An 18,754-nucleotide genomic window follows, 5' to 3' on the forward strand; every position below is an offset into this window, starting at 1 on the left:
CAGTTGCTGTTTTTGTAGAAGCAGTTGCGTGTGAATGTATATGAATTCTGAGGAAACTAAATTGCCACTGTGTAATCAGTACAGAGCAAGTACCTGCTTATTATCATACTGCCAAGTTTTTCACAGGTTGCTCCTGTCAATTTCCTTATGACCCTCAAGTTATTTACTACAATCAGATGTGGCTGGGAAGTGTAGCTCATAACGGTGCTGTATACTGAAAAACAGACCGAAAAGAACATTGGTTTCGTGGCATATTGCTGTTTTTGTCTACTTCCTGCCCTGGTTCAGAGATCTACAAAAGATTAACCACTACTTGCAGGTTGCTGTTTATTTTATTATTTATTTATTTATTTTTTGAGCTACCAACCATACAGCCTCATCCCTCTCTAATATCAATCCCTACTTTGCAGGTATCAGCCACCTTTTATTTCTTCCAAACCATTTAACAGATTAACATTAATCAAGGTAAAATCTTGCTCAGCTTGCGCTTAGTTTTGATGATATAGCTTCTATTTCAGCCCAGAAGCAGTGTTTTGTGCCTGCTCTGATGATATCTGCTTATCCAACAAAAGTTGTTTTCTTATGCACCTAATGATGCCTCACAGAAAGTATTGTGATGATTTTTTATGGTGAATTATGTAGTGGGTTCAGCTTATTTCTGAGGATGCAATTTCTATAGCAGTGAGCTGGTTACAGTAAATCCTTTACAACCAAACACATTTCTGACAGAGAGAAATACCTGCCAATAATCATTTAGACAAGGTCAGAGCTGGTTCATATTTTAAACACCTATGAGTGGTAAACTTGGCATGACCTTACTTGATGATCTTTTTGGTTATTAAAAGCTAGTTCAGAACGTTCAGGTTGTACAGAGAGCACAGAACGAAGGTCACACTAAGTAAAAAGGAATGCATGCTATAGATTTGTAATTCCGAATAAACTGTGGAGCTTGAGGTACTTTCAGAGAAAAATGACCTTGAAGCCTTGAATTTGCTGTCACGTTTGGCCATTGGCAATGCTGGAAAGCTTGGAACAACGCTGGAAAACTGTGGCAGCCTTTTCACAGGTCTGCAACTCTGAGAAGTTTCTTTGAATACAGTACAGGGAAAAAAAAAAAAAAAAGGTAAATATGTTTAAGTTTGCTTCTTTATAACTTTTTTAGGAACATAGAAATGCATCCAAATGCCTTTATTCTTGTAACATAATACTAGTTGGAAGTGATCCTGGCAAGTCCCACTGTTGCCTTTCATTGAAACCACCTGATATATGTAAGAACTGCAAGGCTCTTTTCCAAAGCTGTTTTTGTTTGCTTTTGTTTTGTTTTGTTTTTTTGAAGTGGTGGTATCAAATCTGATTAAGTTCCAGTGTTTTTATTTGTTTGCTTGCTTTTTAGGTGGCTGCTAAAATTCAGGCAGCTACTGATGACATGAATCTGAAAATCCGGTTGACAATCTATCTGCAATTTGTGCTTTAGTTGTAAGCACAGCCTTTAGCTGCATACACTAAACTCTGGACTGATGCCACAGTTGCAAAGCCAGAAGAGAGCAGACGCTGCAGATGAAACTCCATCCTCATTCTGGTCAGCCACAATCTGAATGCATGCAGCTCTCCACTTTCTCTCAGCAGAATTCCTTTGCCTTTTAGAAAATCCCACTGATTTATCTTTACTCAAGGGTTAGTGCCTCTGGAGTTCTGCATCTCATCTGGAAAGAGCACATTTATCTTGTTGCTGTTACAGAAGAATACTGAATTCTGTATTTTCACCAATAGTAAGTGAAACTACATTGAGAACATGAAAAAATACTGCTAATCTGATTCGTTATTCTAGATGTGCTTTCGTGTTGTTTGGCATCTGTTTGGCATTTGGCACCAAAGATGCCTCTAATCTTTCCTTGAAGGAGCAGATCAAAGGAGACGAGGTGGAAGTGCAGTATTAGTTACATGGCGCTCCCTTCTTGGAGAAGGAATTGGAGTGCTAAGTTGTTTTTGAGCCTAAGAAATACAAACAAAATCCTGAGTCATGCTGCCTTTTAAATGTCAATGAAATTAGTAGAAGGGAGGTTCCATTGTGTGTATTCAATTCTGATTGTGATGATGCTGATTTTATATTTCTGAGATGAAGATGGCAGCACTGTCCGAGATCACAACTCTGCCTGGAGAGAACATGAGATGAAAACCTTGTCCACTGATGTTCTTACTTGTAGATGACCTGTAGTGAAGTACAAGAAGGCAGATGGATGTGAACCATGAAGAGAGACCGGTGCTAAAGAGCAAATGCCTGAGCACTAGCAAGGACTCACCAGGAAGTTCAATGGCGAGTATCACAGCAGGGTGAGGGCGCTGCTGGACTGCTGTGCAAGACCACTCCATGGCTGTGAAGATGGTTAAATGCCATACAGATGGTGCAGCTGATGTATGAGGAGAGGCTGCTTAGCGTGAAGGCTCTGAGGGCCGTTACCCGCTGAAGGAAGAAGCCAGACTCTTCCCCATGGTACCCAGTGACAGGAGGTGAGCAACAGACACAAACTGAAATACAGAAGCGTCCGTTAAGCATAAGAATGAGCGCTAACGGCCTCCCCTCCTTCCCTCGACACCACGGCTCCCGCCCCGCCGCCTGCCCGCCGCCGCCCACGCTCCGGCGTGGGCTCCGCGCCGCAGCGAGCACCTAGGACAGCTCCCGCCCGCGCCGCCCATTGGTCCGGGCGCATCACGTGCCCGTGCCATGCCGCCGGGGGGCCGCGGCCGCTGCTGATTCATTGGCTGTAGCGGGTCGCGGCTCGGCTCGACTCGGCTCGACTCGGCTCGACTCGGCTCGACTCGGCTGGAGCGGCGTTGCAGCTACTGCCACCGCCGCGGGGCGGCGCCACAGCGGGTAAGGAGGCGGCGGGCGGCACTGACCGGCACTGACCGGGCGGGCGGCGCTGTGAGGAGGCGGCGCTGCGGCGGTGGGGGAGCGGCTCGGGGAGCCTCCGCGGTTGTTCCGTTCGTCTCTACGGCGGGCTCGAGGCGGCTTCGGCGCTGTAGGATGCGTTGGCTGCGGTAGGACTGCAGTTTGGCTTCCTCCTACCGGCTTCTCCACAGCCCGCGTCTGGAGAGGGAAGCGCCCGCTGGAAATATAGCGCTTCCTTAGGAAGCTTTACCGCTTGGATGGGATAAGAAAGTTTTGTCCTTCGTACCGCTGAGCGTGTGAGCGAACTTTAAAATCTAACAGAGGATGTTTGCAAGAAAGAAAGGAGGGGGGGGAAGAAAGTTTTCTGGTCCAGCTGTGGCGGTGCTGTCAGAGCGGCCGTCTGGCTCTGCGCCACAGCAGCCAGCAGTTGCTCCGGGCGCTTCCCAAACGGCTGCTCTGCTCGGCTCGGGAGCGGCTCCCTTTGCTCTCCTCTGAGCCCTCAGAGATGGAGATTTACGTAACCACGGCGGAAATAAACTGATGTTTTACCCAGCTCGAGGGTTGTGGGTGCCCCCTCCATGGAAGCATTCAAAGCCAGCCTGGATGGGGCTTTAAGCAACCTGATCTAGAGGGAGTTGTCCCTGCCTATAGCAGGGGAGCTGGATCTACATGATCTTAAAGGTCCCTTCCAACCCAAATCATTCTGTGATTCAGGTTCCTAATCAGAGCATTGAGTCAGATTTCTGCCACAGGAGCCAACCCTCCAGGCAGGCAGCAGTCCCAAGGGTTCCCATCAGCCTCAAGGCAACCCAGTGCATCAATTGCAGGCAAAATGGTTAAATACAGGTTAAATACATCAACCAAAAAAATCCAGTATGCAAGAAAAGCTGGGCTCTGTGCTTTTTCTATCACTGTTCATCCCCACACACGCTGTGGTAGAAGAGATTTTAAGGTTAAGCTGAGATGATACTCTTGCTGGTTTAAATTAAGTCTCCAGTCCCCAAGCCAGTGGTGTGAGCTGCTACCAGCAAGCTTTGAGTACAAATAAATTAAAGCTGTTGTGCATTCTCACTGCAGTGGGCCCTGGCTGCACTGCTGTTCCCTTGGGCTCTCGTTGCTAGTTCATAGCCTGGTGTGTTGCTGGGATGAGATGGGGAGTAGGATGAGAATGTTGGGATGTCTGCTTGGGAGTATTTACTTGAAATGTGTATCTGAGGCACTGCAATACACTGTTTGCCTCTTCCATAGCAGCAGAGCGAAGGGTTAGATCTAAAGGTAAAAGCCATTCTGGCTTTCAGTCTGCCCTTTGGAAACATTCCATTTCAGTGGCTGCTGGAAATGTTTGCTGATTGAGCCTGGATGTGAACTGCGGGAGTTCAGAACGTGTTCCACATCCCAGCGTGGAAGTTTACAAGAGAAGCAGTGTTATTTATTTTATTTTGTTCTTGAAGAAACGTAATAACTCAGTGACTTTTCAAACTGACAAGCTCAAGCACTGCTTTGCATCCCAGAGATGATGGCTTTACAGACCCAATTTGCTTTTCGGCTCCGATGCTCCATTGATCTTTTTCATTGATGCGCAACCAAGACAGAGCTCTGAGCTGGGGGCGAAAATAAGCATTTACTAGGAGAAAAATGAAGACATCTTTGCCAAGTGAGCTTTGTTTTGAAAACCAAAGAAAATAATGCTGCCCAAAACCAATGCATTCAGAGCAGGTCCTCTGCAGCCTTCCTGCACAGCTCACTCTGACCTCCTTGTTGGACATGCTTGAGTTGTCTTGCTTGAGGCTCTTCAGTAACAGCTCTGCCTGGGGCCTGTATCTATGATGTTTACAGGAAGGTTAAAGCTAAACAAGTTGTAGTGCAGAAGGTTAAAAACAAGCAGAATTCTAAATAGCAGAGGGACTGCCAGGCCATCCTTTTGGGGTGATATTGAGTGCCTTTACCTTGCTGTCAGAATAAAAATGTAGGAATGAAAAGATGTCAGCAGCTTCTGGCTCCCCCTGGTAGGGCTTTTCCTAGTGTTGGAGGAGGTCAGGTTGTGGAGCTGCCATACTTGCAGGACTGAGAGGATGATGACACAGGTGGACCGGGAGCTCTCCTCCAGCCACAGCTGTGCTGTATTTGGGAGCCTGCTGCTCCCTGTGCGTAAGGTCAGTGCTGTGCAATGGTGGGCCTTGGCTGGCAATGAATGGCTGAAAGAATAACCCTTGCTTTTTACAGTGGCTTCAAAATTAGAACCTGTTGTTCAGGTATAGTTTTCTTTCTTTAGAGAAAAAAAAAAAAAAGCCTTTGCTTAGAAGGAAGATTTAGTCTTGTTCTACTGTGACTAAAACAGCCGTCAAACTGTGTGGCTTTTTTTGTGGAGATGTATTATTTGGGTGGAAGTGTGAACACTTGTAATACTTCATTCTGACACTCAGGATGGCAAAATCTGATATGGTTTTTGAACTCAACTGAAGCTCGGCTTTGAAGCCTGAAAATAGATTGAATGTAAAATCCTGTCCTGGCTGCAGGAAATACAGGGAATTATGGCTAATATCTCTTTATCGGTTGTAGATAATGCTGTCTTAGAATTGTCTATCCTGGCTGTAATTTTTCAGGCTTTTGGTACCGCAGTTAAACTAAGCTAGCTGCTTCAGTGCGTGGCTCTCTGCTAACTCTGACTGTTCCCCGTGCCTTTATTTTCAGCTCAGGATTGAAACTTCTTGGGAACAGAAGGAATATATAGTTTTTATGGTGTCTCGTTAGGTACAATTTAGCTTTCTTCAAAGACAAGACTTAAAAGTGAGCGTGCACGGTATCAACTTCTTCTCAAATCCATTAGTTGCCTGTGAGTGCAGTGCAGTATGATTTTGTATGTTTTTCTGCCCGTCTTCAGGTGGCCCCTATTGAGCTGAACCACTCAGTGTGCACTGGTGTTTAGACGGCGCATAAATGTTTATGACCTCTCAGGAAAATGCTTAGCCAACTGTTTTTGTCTTTTATATGTTAAACTTTACTTTAAATTCATGCAGTAATTGCTTTTAAACTAGGCACAAACAGCAGCGATGCGATTTGCATGTAAATTGTACACAACGGTGTGGAGGCCTCCTACGCTGCAGCAGAGCTACACAATACATGAAGTGTTCAAGGAAAACTAGACGTATTTGTTGGTAATTCATATGAATGTCGCATGAGCACTTTGTTGTTGGAGTCTAGTTTACACTTCACAGCCATAAGGATATTAAAATGTATGCTATGTGAGGTATAATACCGCAGTACTCGGTACAGATGTCTGTAATTTTTCATTTCTTGTCCTTAGTTCCCTGGATAAGCAGTGACTAAAACAGTGATTTTCCTTACCATTGTTCGAAAGTCCTTCTGTGATGAGTCCAATACCATTCTTACTGCTTTCGTGCAATAGCTCATGCAGATGATGCTTTTCATGAGCTATTAACATCAGTTCATTTCTTTGAAAGAAAAGTCCCAGGTGCTGTGCACTTGAAATTAGCATTGATTTCTGATTGTACAGTTTTCAATTATCTTGTTTTTTTCTCTTACTAAATTTTGCATTTGTATTGCTTGCTTTCCTCTCTTTTTTTTTTCAGGCAGGAAGATTGGATATTTCTCATACAAGACCTTGAGCTGCATCTCAAGTCCTACACATTTAGGATCTTGTGAATTGGCAAAGAAGCACAGAGCGTTTGGCTAAGTATTTCCTGCAGACTCCTTTCTCATCTGTGCTTGGAAGTGGCACAGCTTGCTCAAAAACAGTAGCCATAGGTTAGGGCTGTAGAAAGCTGAGATCTGTATGTTTTAGCCCTAGCAGGGCAGAGTAGTTAAGTTTGTGCTTCATTTCCTCATTGGCTTCTTTGTGATTTCATCTCTTAGCTCTTGGGCTGGAGTAAAAAGCAGTTCAGTGGTGATGATGGCTGGTTCCTTTGTCCCCCAGTGAGGTTGTGGGTGTCCCCATATTGCTGCTATCATGGAGACTTGGGGTACAGGAGCAGCATGAGTTGTTAACTTGTAGCTAGCAGCTTCTGGTTTAATTGCACTGCCTAGCCCGCAGGGCTGATGTATCAAACTTACTTAGACTTGGACGCCTCAGTTCAAAATGCTGCTGCTTTCTGTGCCTGTTTGTCTTCTGGGATCTTCATAGTTTGCAAGGGGCCAGCAGTTTGTTTATTCTACGAAGTCTATCAGGTGTTCAGACTCCACAGCAGTAAGCAGAATAGAAACATGAAAAATTAATGTAGTTTTTGATCGAAAATGTGCCTTGTTGCTTGCATCTTCCATTGGTAGTTTATCTTGCTTCAGATATTAATAAGTAGGTTGACCGGTCTGCATAAATTTACTGTTGTGCGTGCAGGTCAGATTTGGAGGTGTTTGTTGCTGGTTACATACAAGGCCAGTTCCAGATGTACACAAAACCAGATTTGCCTTGGTGGCCCCAGTGGCAGCTTAAACCACGAAGCTGTGCTTCAGACATGGTGCATGTCCAGTTTTTCCCTTAGAGAACCTTGGTGTCAGAGTGAAAGGTAAGTGGTTTGTGCAGGGCAGATTTGCTGATGATATCCAGAGTGACGCAAATAGTCTAGTTGCAGTTCAGAGATGCAGACTGTGTGCAGAGATAGACCTGCAGAGTTGAAATAGCTTGCACAAGTACCACTGGCAGGCAGCTGAGACCTTATGGACTTCTACAAAGGCTCTAAACAAGTTCAGGTTCTCACGAAGGCGTAACTCAGTTCCAGGAGCTGCAGCCACATTTCTGTGGGGTGTATCTGGGTACCTGTTGACATCCTTTAGTCTGCAGAGAGACCAACCCAGTGGTCCAGAAGAAGGTCATGAGGGCTTGCCCTATTTAGCTGACAGGTGACCTGTTTGGATCTCCTGGTGGTGGCACTGAGCATGGCTTCACTTTGGGTTTCCTTGAGAGAGCAAATGAAGATTTTTATTGCTCACTTTTTTGCTCCTGAAAGTAATGGGACTGGGTGAGTGAAGGCTGCAAGCATCCATACGTACTGATGGCAACAGGGAATTTGGTGTTTGCCACAACTGCTGTGGCCTCTGCAGTAAAACAAAACAAACACAGAAGGGCCACTCAGAGGAGCTCCTGGTCATGCTTTAGAGCTGGAGGGGGGGGGGGGGGGGGGGGGTATATCACTGCTGTCCACTTGGGGAAAAAAAGCATTTGACTGTTTCCTGGGGAAATTCCATCTTAGAATCCCTTATCTGGGATCCAGAGTCCTTCCCTGCCCTATTGCACACTGGCAGATGCGCGTAGCAGGCTGCTAGCTCACTCTGCTTTGTTCTTCTTTGGGACATTCAGTGTCTTTGTGTTGCCTTTTGTCATGCTCATCCTCATTTTAAGTCAAATGAAAGGTTGGTTTTAATGTGTTCCATGCCAAGATTTTGAACCATTTGGACAAAGCTCACAAGTGAGCTGCAAGTTAGGTTGAGACAGCGCTTATGCTTATAGACAATTTTAAACAGATAATTTAATAGGTCATTAAGATGTTTTATGTCCCACAAAGCCTGAATAACAGGATATCCCGGGAGCTGGTGGCAAAAATTTCACTTAGCATTTCTCTCCCTGATAGCGGCCTAGTGCTTACAACAGATGTAAGCATAGAAATGCTTTTAGGCAGTGGCAATACACTGGAGCTTTTTGTCTGAACCTACAGCTAAAGCAGGACAAATTTTTTGGCGTTGTAGAAGTGACTTCTCCAAGTGGACCGTAAATGGACAGCAGTGATTAGATGGAGAGAGAGAGGGACCTGCATGTGGCCCAATTAATCCATTTTTTCTTGCATTCGAGGTAGAAGCAGCAGCATTTTTCTGACTCTTCATATAACCTATGCTGAAGCTTTCTGACTTCAGATTCTGGTTCAGCTTTTATTATAATACCAAAAGAGAGAAGGTAACAATGAACGAGCCATATGAGAAATATTTAAAGGGAAGACCTCTCTAAAATGCTGCTGAAGAGAAAAACAGGCTTAGAATGTATAATAAAATTTGGCAAGAGATGCGTCATTGAAAAACATTGAGGAGAAGGGGAAGAAGATGATGGAAACCCCGAGGGGTCAGTCACCAAAATGAAATGCAGAATCTAGCAAGAGACAACTGTGCTGGGAACAAATTAGGACAAGAATCATAGTTTTCCTTTTGTGCCGTTTGCTTCTCCCAGAAAGCACCAGCTAACTTAGTTGAATTTAAAATCAAATCAAGACTGTCTAAAACTTGATTAGACGCTATCTTTTGTTCCAGAGAATAGGGGAAGTTTTCCAAGTCGCTGAGAAAGCAAGGGAGGAACTTCCCTATTTACACAAACACATATTAGTATTCACTTTTCCCTTCATCTTCCATCAGACAGAAAGATGCTGGGCCATGAACTGGATTGCCCATTACAAGCAGTAACCTTTCTTCATTTCTGGCCTTCTCTATTTCATGCTATTTAGTCCAGCTGGGGGCTTTCTTAGCGGCTGAAGGAGGGCAAGGATAATGTGAAGCACTTTGTCCTTATTCAAATAAATGTTTTCTTCCCCTGAGGGTGAATTGCCAATGCTGAAAACTAAACTGGTTTGAGTCTGAAAACAAGACCTATGTATTGCTTTAAATGTTTTTCACTTAGCTATTACAGGAGAACCCTTTTTTTGTTTCTTTTTTAAAAGCTTGGAAGTCTGCTTGTATTTCTTGGGTGAATATACGTTCCTCACTTTGTGACCCATTCCTGTTCCTTATACATGGCCCTTCTAGCATTTGAACAATGTCCTTTACTCAATCTAATGGCAGGACTGAAGTCTCAGCTGTTTTGAGTGATGTGGGTACTTAGAGACCTCTATTTTCTTCTTTTTTGTTTCCCCAAGAAGTTTTATCTGGATTTGATGTCGTGTTCTGAGGTGTTTCCTTGGCCAGAGAACAGCTAACTGCATTATGCTTACAGACTGCACAAAGTCTTCAGTCTGCTGGGTTTTAACTGAATGCAAAATTACCCAGAGCTCACTTTGCTTTTAGAAGAGCACTGAACAGTTTCTTACAGAATGCTCAATTTAGATGTTCTGCTTCCTGCTGCTGCAGCAAGCGTTGTGCAAAGATGTGCTCTCTTCTGATGCGTGTAGAATTGTCTGGTATTCTGAAAAGTGCAAATCCCTGGCACAGTGTTGCAATTGGAGTGACAGAATGTCTGTTAGGCTAATTTTAATGATGAGAAATGCTGGGTTGCAGTTTTTTGTTGATCTTTGGGGAAAATGACTTCTGTCTTGTTTTCCTTCTCTAGTGGCATATTGAAACGCTTCTAACACAGAAATATCTAGGTTGGAAGGGACCTCTGGTGGTCATCTGGTCTGATCTCCTGCTCAAAGCATGTTCAATTAAATCAGGTAAATTTTTTCTCATATCGAACTGAAATGTCCCACAACTCACCTTGCATCTGTTGCCTCTTGCTCTGTTGTTGTCCACCTGTGTCCTAGTCTACCCTCTGCCCTCTGACTGTAACTTGGACAGTAGGCAGCACTAAGCTCTCCCCTGAGCCTTCTCTTCTCTGGGCTGAGCAAACCCAGTTCCCTTGGCCTCTCATGCATCCTGTGCTGCAGCTCCCTCACCATCATGGTGACCCTCTGCTGTACTTCCTCTAGCATACGTCCGTGTCTTTCTGTTACTCCAGGTAACAGGTACCCCAGGTGTACAGATTGTACCCCAGGTGCAGTCTCACCAGAGCTGAATAGAGAATAAGAAATGCTTCTCTTGATGCGTTGACTGTGCTCATGTTAATTCAGGTTCCTGTCAGCTGCATTCTCTAGCTTGTCTATGTCCCTCTGAAGAGCAATCTGCCCTTTGGCCTTTTGTCTGTCCCCCAGGTAATCCATGAGCTTGCTGCCAATGTGCTCTGACTCATTGTCTAGCTCTTTAAGGAAGATATGAAAGAGTGTTAGCCCAGGGTGTCAGCTGGACTTTGTATGAATGATATAACACTTTGAGCCTGGCATTCCAGTCAGTTCTCCATGCAGACTCTCATGGCAGCATTCATTGTAAGCTGCCAAGGATGGTAGTCTTTGGGATTCAGTATTTTTTCAACTATAAAAGTTATATTCTGAGAAGCCTGCTTTTGATACTTTGTATCCTTACAGGCATCTCTGCAAAGCTGTGATTCTCTCTAAAATCAAAGATGCAATAGCAATATGTATTCTTTACTAATGCATTTCATATCCATAGCTATATATTTATTTAGGTGCGAGATGTCTGCCCTGAGGTTGATTTCTAACAGAACCTCCCAGCCGGCCTTGTCTAACTCTGATTACACCTGGGAGTATGAGTACTATGAGTATGGACCGGTGTCATTTGAAGGCCTGAAGGCTCATAAATGTAAGTTCAGTTCAGATGCATTTTATTTCAGCTGTGTTTCCCTATCTTAAAGTTCCTGCTCTTCACTTAGAACTGATTACTGTACTGAAATCTCTGTTTATTATTATTATTACTATTATTATTATTATTATTATTATTATTTTCCAATGGATAACTTATTAGATTATTGTAATTTTCTCTTTTTCTGGCTTTTTGTTGACTACTTTCCTTATGTATAGGAACACCGTGAGTTTCTTGACTGTATTAGAAATTCATTATCACTGTGGACTATCACGCGTCTAGGAACTGTTTATAGCAGGAAGTGTTACATCTTGTTACTGTTTGCTAGGATCCATGTTGTTCTGTTCCTGTTCCCATTAATGCAAAAAAGGCATTGGTGGGGGCAGCTTTACTGCTTTTGATTTTATCTCAAACTTTCAGAGACTTAAAGGAAGGGAATTCTTTTTTTCTGAAGAAACTTTTATCGTTAGGAATTTCTTTGTGGAATGTTTGCACTAAGTTCAGCGTCATACGAATGCTGAAGCTGTTTAATAACAGCTCAAGTAAAAAGTGGAGGACAGAGACCAGCAAGATGAAACATATGTGTAGAAATCGAGACACCTTTTAGCTAGGACAAGCTAGTGCACAACCAGTTTTTAGTTTGAACCCAGACAATAGCTTTGTCTTCTAGAAAGTCTGTTTTTTGGGAGGGAGGGAAGGAGGGAAGAAAGGGAGGTTATTTTTTTTGTTTTTGATTTAAAAACAAAGCAAAACAAACAAACAACAACAACAAACCAAGCACAACAACAGCAACAACAAAATCAACCAACAACTGAAAAGCCCAGAAACTAACTCAAAACTATGGGATGCATTGCCAGCATTTTACCAAAGAGAGGCTAACCATCCTATTCCAGTACTTCTGAACCGAATACCCTGGGCATGAGTTTGAGCACCAGTCTTTGAAGTAGTGAGAAAGGCCCCCCATTCAGTACTGGGGCGCTGGTCTGTGGTGGGGTACACACTTCCTGCCTCATTCACCATGGTGAGGATTCAGACTGGGGAAAAGGAGTGCTTGCAGTGGCAGTTGGCAGCCCAGGAAGGCCTGTCTGCCTTGCTTCTGAACAGTTGGGAGGGTTTTGTGGGGTACTTGGAGAGTCAGGAGGAGCTTGCTGAAGTTCTTAACATGTCCAGAAGGCAAGAACTGGAGCAAAAGTTGCTTTTTGGCCTGAATTGTGGTTTGCCTTTATTTACATGTACAAAAATCTGCTAATTACTCTCTGCATTTTTACAAATGTTAGATACTTGGGAAATGTAGGTTAGCTTTTCTCATGTATCTAATTTATATTCCTTTCCTCCACCTAATCAGAGGCCAAACCTGATTACAAAGATTAGCTGATTTGTGGAGAATCATAGAATCCTCAGAGTTGGAAGGGACCTCTGACGGCCATCTAGTCCAACTCCCCTGCAATGAACAGGGACATGAAAAGCCAGATCGGGTTGCCCAGGGCCTGATCCAGCCTCATCTTGAAAGTCTCAGGGCACCTACCACGTCTCTGGGCAACTGTTCCAGTGTCTCACCACCCTCACCGTAAAAGATTTTTTTCCTTCTATGTAACCTAAACGTACCCTCATTGAGCTTCAGGATGTATCCTCTTAGAGCCTGAAGGTGTGATGTTAATTTCTTAAAATTGTGTGAGTAAATATATTCTATGCTTGTGTTGATGATGACGTATCAATAGGTTTCTTGTTCTGGATAACTCCAGCTGAGTTGGGCCTGTTGAGGAATTTGGAGGCAACGTAGTCAAACATTTAATTTAATAGAAATTGAAACCTGTGGAGGAAGGAGGAGAAGAGATTATGCTAAGATTGCATTGTCATGGAGACTTTGAATACTGACAGTGTCTTATTGGGGTTTTCTTTCAAACCATGTAAGAAACCTTAAATCTCATAGGATTTGGCATAGCTGTGTGCAAGGTGATTTTCAGCCTTTGCTGACAAATTCTTATGTTCTCCTGAGGCAGGCACCACAAATAGCAATGTTGGGGTTTTGTAGGCATATTCTAACTAGGGAATACTTTGTCTTCCTCACCTGTGCTATTCTAAGTTCTGCTGTAATGATAGAATCATAATCAGTGATTAAAAAAATGATGTGAAAGCAATGAGAGAGGCTCTGCTTTGGTGATCTGGCTTTTACGGCATGAAGTTAAAAGGGTGCTGTTGGCTCATCTGTGTGTTATGCAGTGAGTTGTAATGAAGGCAAGGGAATAAGATGCCTGAGCAGGTGGTGGGGAGGTGTGCAGTGCAGGCAGAAAATGTCTGGTGCCATTCATATAGAAAACACCAACTCATCTGGTCTGAAAATCAGAAGTGGCTGAGAGCTCTTCTTATTCTTCTGCCCTGAGATCAGGAAGGACCTTCATGGTCAAATGGTCTTTGAATGCTGGTGGATGTATGAATCTACGAAGTCTAGAAAGGAGTCTACAAGAAAAGATGCCAGGATGTTAATGTATGTCTGTAAGTTATACTGGAAAATTGAAAGGGGTGTGGACTCCAGTTCAGATGATTCAGGCTGGCGGTGACACATTGTCACGGGTTACCATGACACACATAGCTGGCTATAAAACAAAAGACTTTACGAGGGTGGATAGTGATAGGACAAGGGGGAATGGTTTTAAACTGAGATGGGATGTTTAGGTTAGATGTTAGGAGGAAATTTTTCACACAGAGGGTGGCTACACACTGGAACAGGTTGCCCAGGGAGGTGGAGGATGCCCCATCCCTGAAGGCATTGAGGCCAGGCTGGATGTGGCTCTGGGCAGCCAGGTCTGGTGGTTGGTGACCCTGCACATAGCAGGGGGGTTGAAACTGGATGATCATTGTGGTCCTTTTCAACCCAGGTCATTCTATGATTCTGTACAAAAAGGAATTCAAAGCTTGTTTTTGGAAAGCAGAGAAAAACTTAGGTAAGGTGATCAGTGGAGATAAGTGTTTACAAAACAACCCAATACACAAAAAACACTATTTTTTTAGCAGTTCATATTAAAAGAATGCATCTTGAAACACTGAATACAGACTAAACTTACAAAATGATTCTGAAACCAACTCAGGGTTCCTGGTGCACAGAGCTGCAGAAATGAACACTTTCCATTATGCTTGAAGCTAAAAGGAGTAATCCAAACTTTTTTAAGCTGAGTGTCAGCGTGGGTTGATTTTTACCCCACTCCACTTTCTATTCATTGTGAAGACCTGCACTTGAATCACTGTTCACTATCTTTATAAAGATGTTGAGTGGGAAGGCTGTGGAAGGGTATGGATGGAAAAAGCGTTGCAGTGAGAGACTTGAAACTAAACCTTCTTAGTGTACCAGAAAATGGGATTAAGGAGTGCATTGATTGTGATAAAGTATTTTCACAGGGAGACAATGTTGAGTCACAGCAGGCACACTTTTACTCCACAGGGAAAGATCAAATGGTTTGAATTGATTTCCAGTTTTCAGATCTGCCTTTAATGTGGAAAATGTTTCACGGTGGGAGCATGGTTAACCACTGGGGCCAAGTGGCAGGCAGGATACCCAGTTACTGTTGTCTGGACTCTTTGGTTAGTCCTGAGGGGGAGAATGAGTGTTTTTGGTTAATGTGTGCTCTGCCTGCTGCAGTGGGGCAAGCAGATCTATGAGGTTCAATAGTAGCTGTGTGAAGAGAGATTGTCCTGACTGAGACTTTCCTCTGACGTGTCCATACGGTAATATTCTGAACTTTACGGTGACAATTTGTGTATTTGCATAAACTAAAAATGCCCGACTGAAGGACAGGTGAAAAAGCACCTGCAGGCTGTGTGCCCTGGACCAGACCACGTTTTGGCTTCATGCTCTGTAAATTTGGGCTATGCTTACCAGCTGATTGTTGTCTGGAAATGTTTGTCCCACTTGTACCATCTCTTAATCAAGTTGCTCAGTGTTTTAAGATCTGTTCAGAAGCAGCTCTAGGTCTACTTTGAAGTCATAAGTGGACCTAGATATGTTCTGCATAGTGCTGCTGGTTTACGTACAGGTCCATTTGCTGTAAATGAGAACATAAGTACATATGGACTTATGGATATGTGTATGGACAAATGCCCCACATTTTAGGGAAGCTCAGGCAGAAGCTATAGCAAGCTAATTGATCTGTGTGTGGGACATAGGAAAGCAGTAATAAAAGCATTTGGTCTAGATTGCTGGTCTGGAACCTTTCTCATGAAGGTTTTTTAATGGGCTAGGCAGCTATTTCTCTAGAATGGATTAATTGTGTTTTATCTTGCCATGAAACAGGAAAGGATGTACTGGGTTGCTTCTAAGAGGCTTCCTTCTGGGATAACAGTCAAACTGCAGTTGCATCTGTATGAGGCTATTGCATTTTGACTTCCTTTCAGTTGACTTTTTTGACTTGCGGAATCTTACTTTTTGTCCAAATTCATTTCATTCCTTTGTTCTGTTTGAAAGTGGAAAACTCAAAAATTAGATGTTCATTGTTGACATTTGTTAAGGCAGCAAATAGCAAATCTGTGTTTCCATTTATTTTAGAAGCCTGTATTTCGCCACTGAAAGGAAGCGAAATTTTCCTAGGCCTAAGCGATCCATCAAAAACTAGAAGCCTTGTGGTCTCAGAAGAGAAATCATTCAGAATAACAGTAGCTCAGTGCTACAGGGACAGGGGTTTTTGCTGAAAATCAAATAATCCTCTCATCTGTGTGCTAGTACTGAAATGGTTTCCAAAGCAATGCTTGGACGTGGGCCAGACATAACAAAGGGAGCTGCTCTTAGTTTAACAACCAAGAGAAGCCAGCCCCTTCCCTCTTAAAGCTTGTTTCTGGTTTGTCTACACATAAGTAAAATCCGGGCCACAAAGGAGGGCTTCGACATCCTTCCCCTTTTTCCAGCCAGGAATAAGATGCAAAATCTTTTGGAATTTGCAGCCAGACTGCAGACTTTCTGCAAGTGCAGGTGAAATACTGATCATATTGTTTTATTTCTTTTTGACAGATTCCATCGTGATTGGATTTTGGGTTGGTCTTGCAGTTTTTGTCATCTTCATGTTCTTTGTCCTGACTCTGCTGACGAAGACAGGAGCACCACATCAAGAGTGAGTCTGAAAAGTTGAATGTGGCGCCTCTGGTGTTCAGCAGTGCTGAACCAGTGGCAGTGCTGACGTTGCACTGGATCTGCACTGCCTTCTTCTGCTCTGCTCTTAGGAAAGGCTGCTCTGTCTTTGTTTAGAATGGTTTTTGTTCCAAGTGTCTGTAGGAGAACAATTCTGTAGAAGTACATGTTAATACATTCTCTATTTAGCAAGTAATATATAGGCATGCAGCAAAGAGGCTGGAATTGCCACATGTGTGCACTTCCAGGCTGAAAGGAAGTCAGTGGGTGGGCTGCCAATCATGCATGGCTTTAGATGACTGCTCCCCGGATAACAGGGGTCATTCAAGCTAAACTTACCTTATGATGGAGTGGAGCAGAGAAACATGCCTATTGGCAGAGAGGGTACAAATAAAAGGCCATGCAGACACTGACTAGTTGAAGTCTGGAAGTTTTTATGTGTTTGTTTTCAAGTCCAAAATGTAGTTATCAGTTGAGTTAGCAAGATGTTCTCTAACTGTGTAGCTCATCAAGCCCCCAAGTGTCTTAGTTTCTGCTGAAAATTTGCAGTAGATACTGAAGACCAGATCTAGCTTTATACTTCTTAACACCAGAGTCCTCTTAGTCACGTTCTAAGCCTTTTTCTGCTTCCTTCTGGCTGCTATGTATGTGCAAACCATGTCCTGGCACAGTCATTGTAAGTCTCATACCTAAAGCAGTTGTGTAGCATGCAGCTGCCAGTATCCCAACTGAACTCACATCTCTTCCTCTCAGGTTCCCTTCTCATCAAGTAGAAATAAAAAGGCTCACTGGAGGGTGATGAGAGGGCCTTACAGGCAGGTAGTAATCATGAGAAGCTGATTGTGAGAGGCAATTGTCTGTGGTTATCACAGGAGCAGCCTGCCTTTCTCTGCCTACTGAGGACCCCATGTTATTTAGTCGTAATGCAGGCTGTGCCTGAAAGCTTGTGATAGCACATCTCTAGAGGCAGGACCATGTTAGGGAAGACCTGTAAGTATTGTGATCTCCTGTGCGTTGCTGCTTCTGTGAGAAAGAAGCAGAGATGTAGGAATTCAGCTTTCCAGAACTGACTTGCTGAATTTTGTATTTTAGCTATTCTTATGTGTTATTACAAGTAACAAAAAATAAAGCCACACCATGCTCCCAAATATACTTAATTAATGTAAATTCTGGTGTACTGCCTCTTTCCTCTGGAGATATTCTTCTTCACTAAACATCCAAGCCTATATCTCATATGCACAGTACTAATGGGAGTGAAAGTGATGAAGTCAGATACGCGGTAATTCAGATTTTACACAGATATTTATAGAAATGATTGCTTTTGAAAGTGGGCTCTGAAGTAACAGAGGGCTGCTCGATATCTTCTGCATTTCTCCTTTCTTCACCAGTATTCCCAGATCAGATTGTCTAGAGAGTTTGTGAAACCTCCATCTCCAGCTAGCAGCCTGGGCATGCCTTACCTTCCTCAAGGCATTGGACTCAAGACCTCCAGAGTTCCCTTCCAGTCCAAATCTTCATGCTTTTCTTCAGCTGTTGAACAGACCCCAGTCAGTTCCTTTCTGTGTGTATTTTAAAACACCTTTGCAGCGTTGGGAGCTATATGCTCGAATATTTTTCCCACTTACTTCATATGCTAAATTGGCACTTCTAACAAATTTGAACACTATTTCTATTTATTTATTTATTCGTTTTTAGATTTGATATTGACAGCCTACTATGTACGGTACTGCAAGCACAGCATCCAGAGATAAGCTAAGAGTAGTGAATGCCACCGATGCCTCTTGTTTTTAGCTACACGTATATAAAGACTGGAAAACATAAATACCTGCCTGTAAAAGCAGAGTAGACTGTGGGTTTGTTTTGCCTGCATCTTTCTGGCTGGATTCTTCATGACTCATTGCTTCATTTGTGGGCTGCCTTGCAGCTGTCCTTAAGAAATAGATATTAATGGCATCCCTGGGACTCGGGAGGAAGCCATCCTGATTGATAGACATGTCTCTGTCTTCAGTAAGTCAATTTGGCAGTTCTTTAAAGTAATATTAATGTGAGAGATAAATGTAACTAGATTCAGATGGATGGATCCAAAATAGAATACTCTGACTTTTCTAGTAATAGGCTTTTCTTGGCTCAATATAAAGGGCTATGATAGCATACTTTTCTTAAAATTATACAAGATGTTCAAGTTTGGATACATCCTCAGCCCAGGGGAAAGGTTCGGGGCATGAGAGGCAGAAATGTAATTAGTGACAGGAACGACACCTTTAGCACTTTTCTTTTGTTCACTTGCATTAGTAGGTGCACAATACCTGCTTGTGCAAAAAATAAACAGCATTTTTTCTATGTATCTGCTTAATACTGCATCTAGCAAGTGGAGACTGGCATCGCAGGCTGGAAAATTCCTGGAAGGG

At 43.3% G+C, this 18,754-nt stretch overlaps 1 protein-coding gene across 11 annotated transcripts in view; it reads left to right on the plus strand.

The window, feature by feature from the left end:
* The window catches only part of MRAP2 (melanocortin 2 receptor accessory protein 2), a 41,493-nt gene that overhangs the window by 19,705 nt on the left and 3,034 nt on the right, over positions 1-18,754 (plus strand). Inside the window, exons 1-6 of one of the 11 annotated variants that reach the window (XM_072333202.1) lie at positions 2,339-2,872; positions 6,481-6,584; positions 7,242-7,410; positions 10,149-10,251; positions 11,084-11,233; positions 16,230-16,329. In XM_072333202.1, the coding sequence (XP_072189303.1) occupies positions 11,107-11,233; positions 16,230-16,329 (227 nt within the window). In that variant the 5' untranslated portion in view covers positions 2,339-2,872; positions 6,481-6,584; positions 7,242-7,410; positions 10,149-10,251; positions 11,084-11,106. The other 10 variants (XM_072333199.1, XM_072333198.1, XM_072333206.1 and 7 more) reach the window with 10 other exon arrangements.

This window comes from Excalfactoria chinensis, chromosome 3 (genome assembly GCF_039878825.1).
Source record: "Excalfactoria chinensis isolate bCotChi1 chromosome 3, bCotChi1.hap2, whole genome shotgun sequence".
Taxonomy (NCBI): domain Eukaryota; kingdom Metazoa; phylum Chordata; class Aves; order Galliformes; family Phasianidae; genus Excalfactoria; species Excalfactoria chinensis.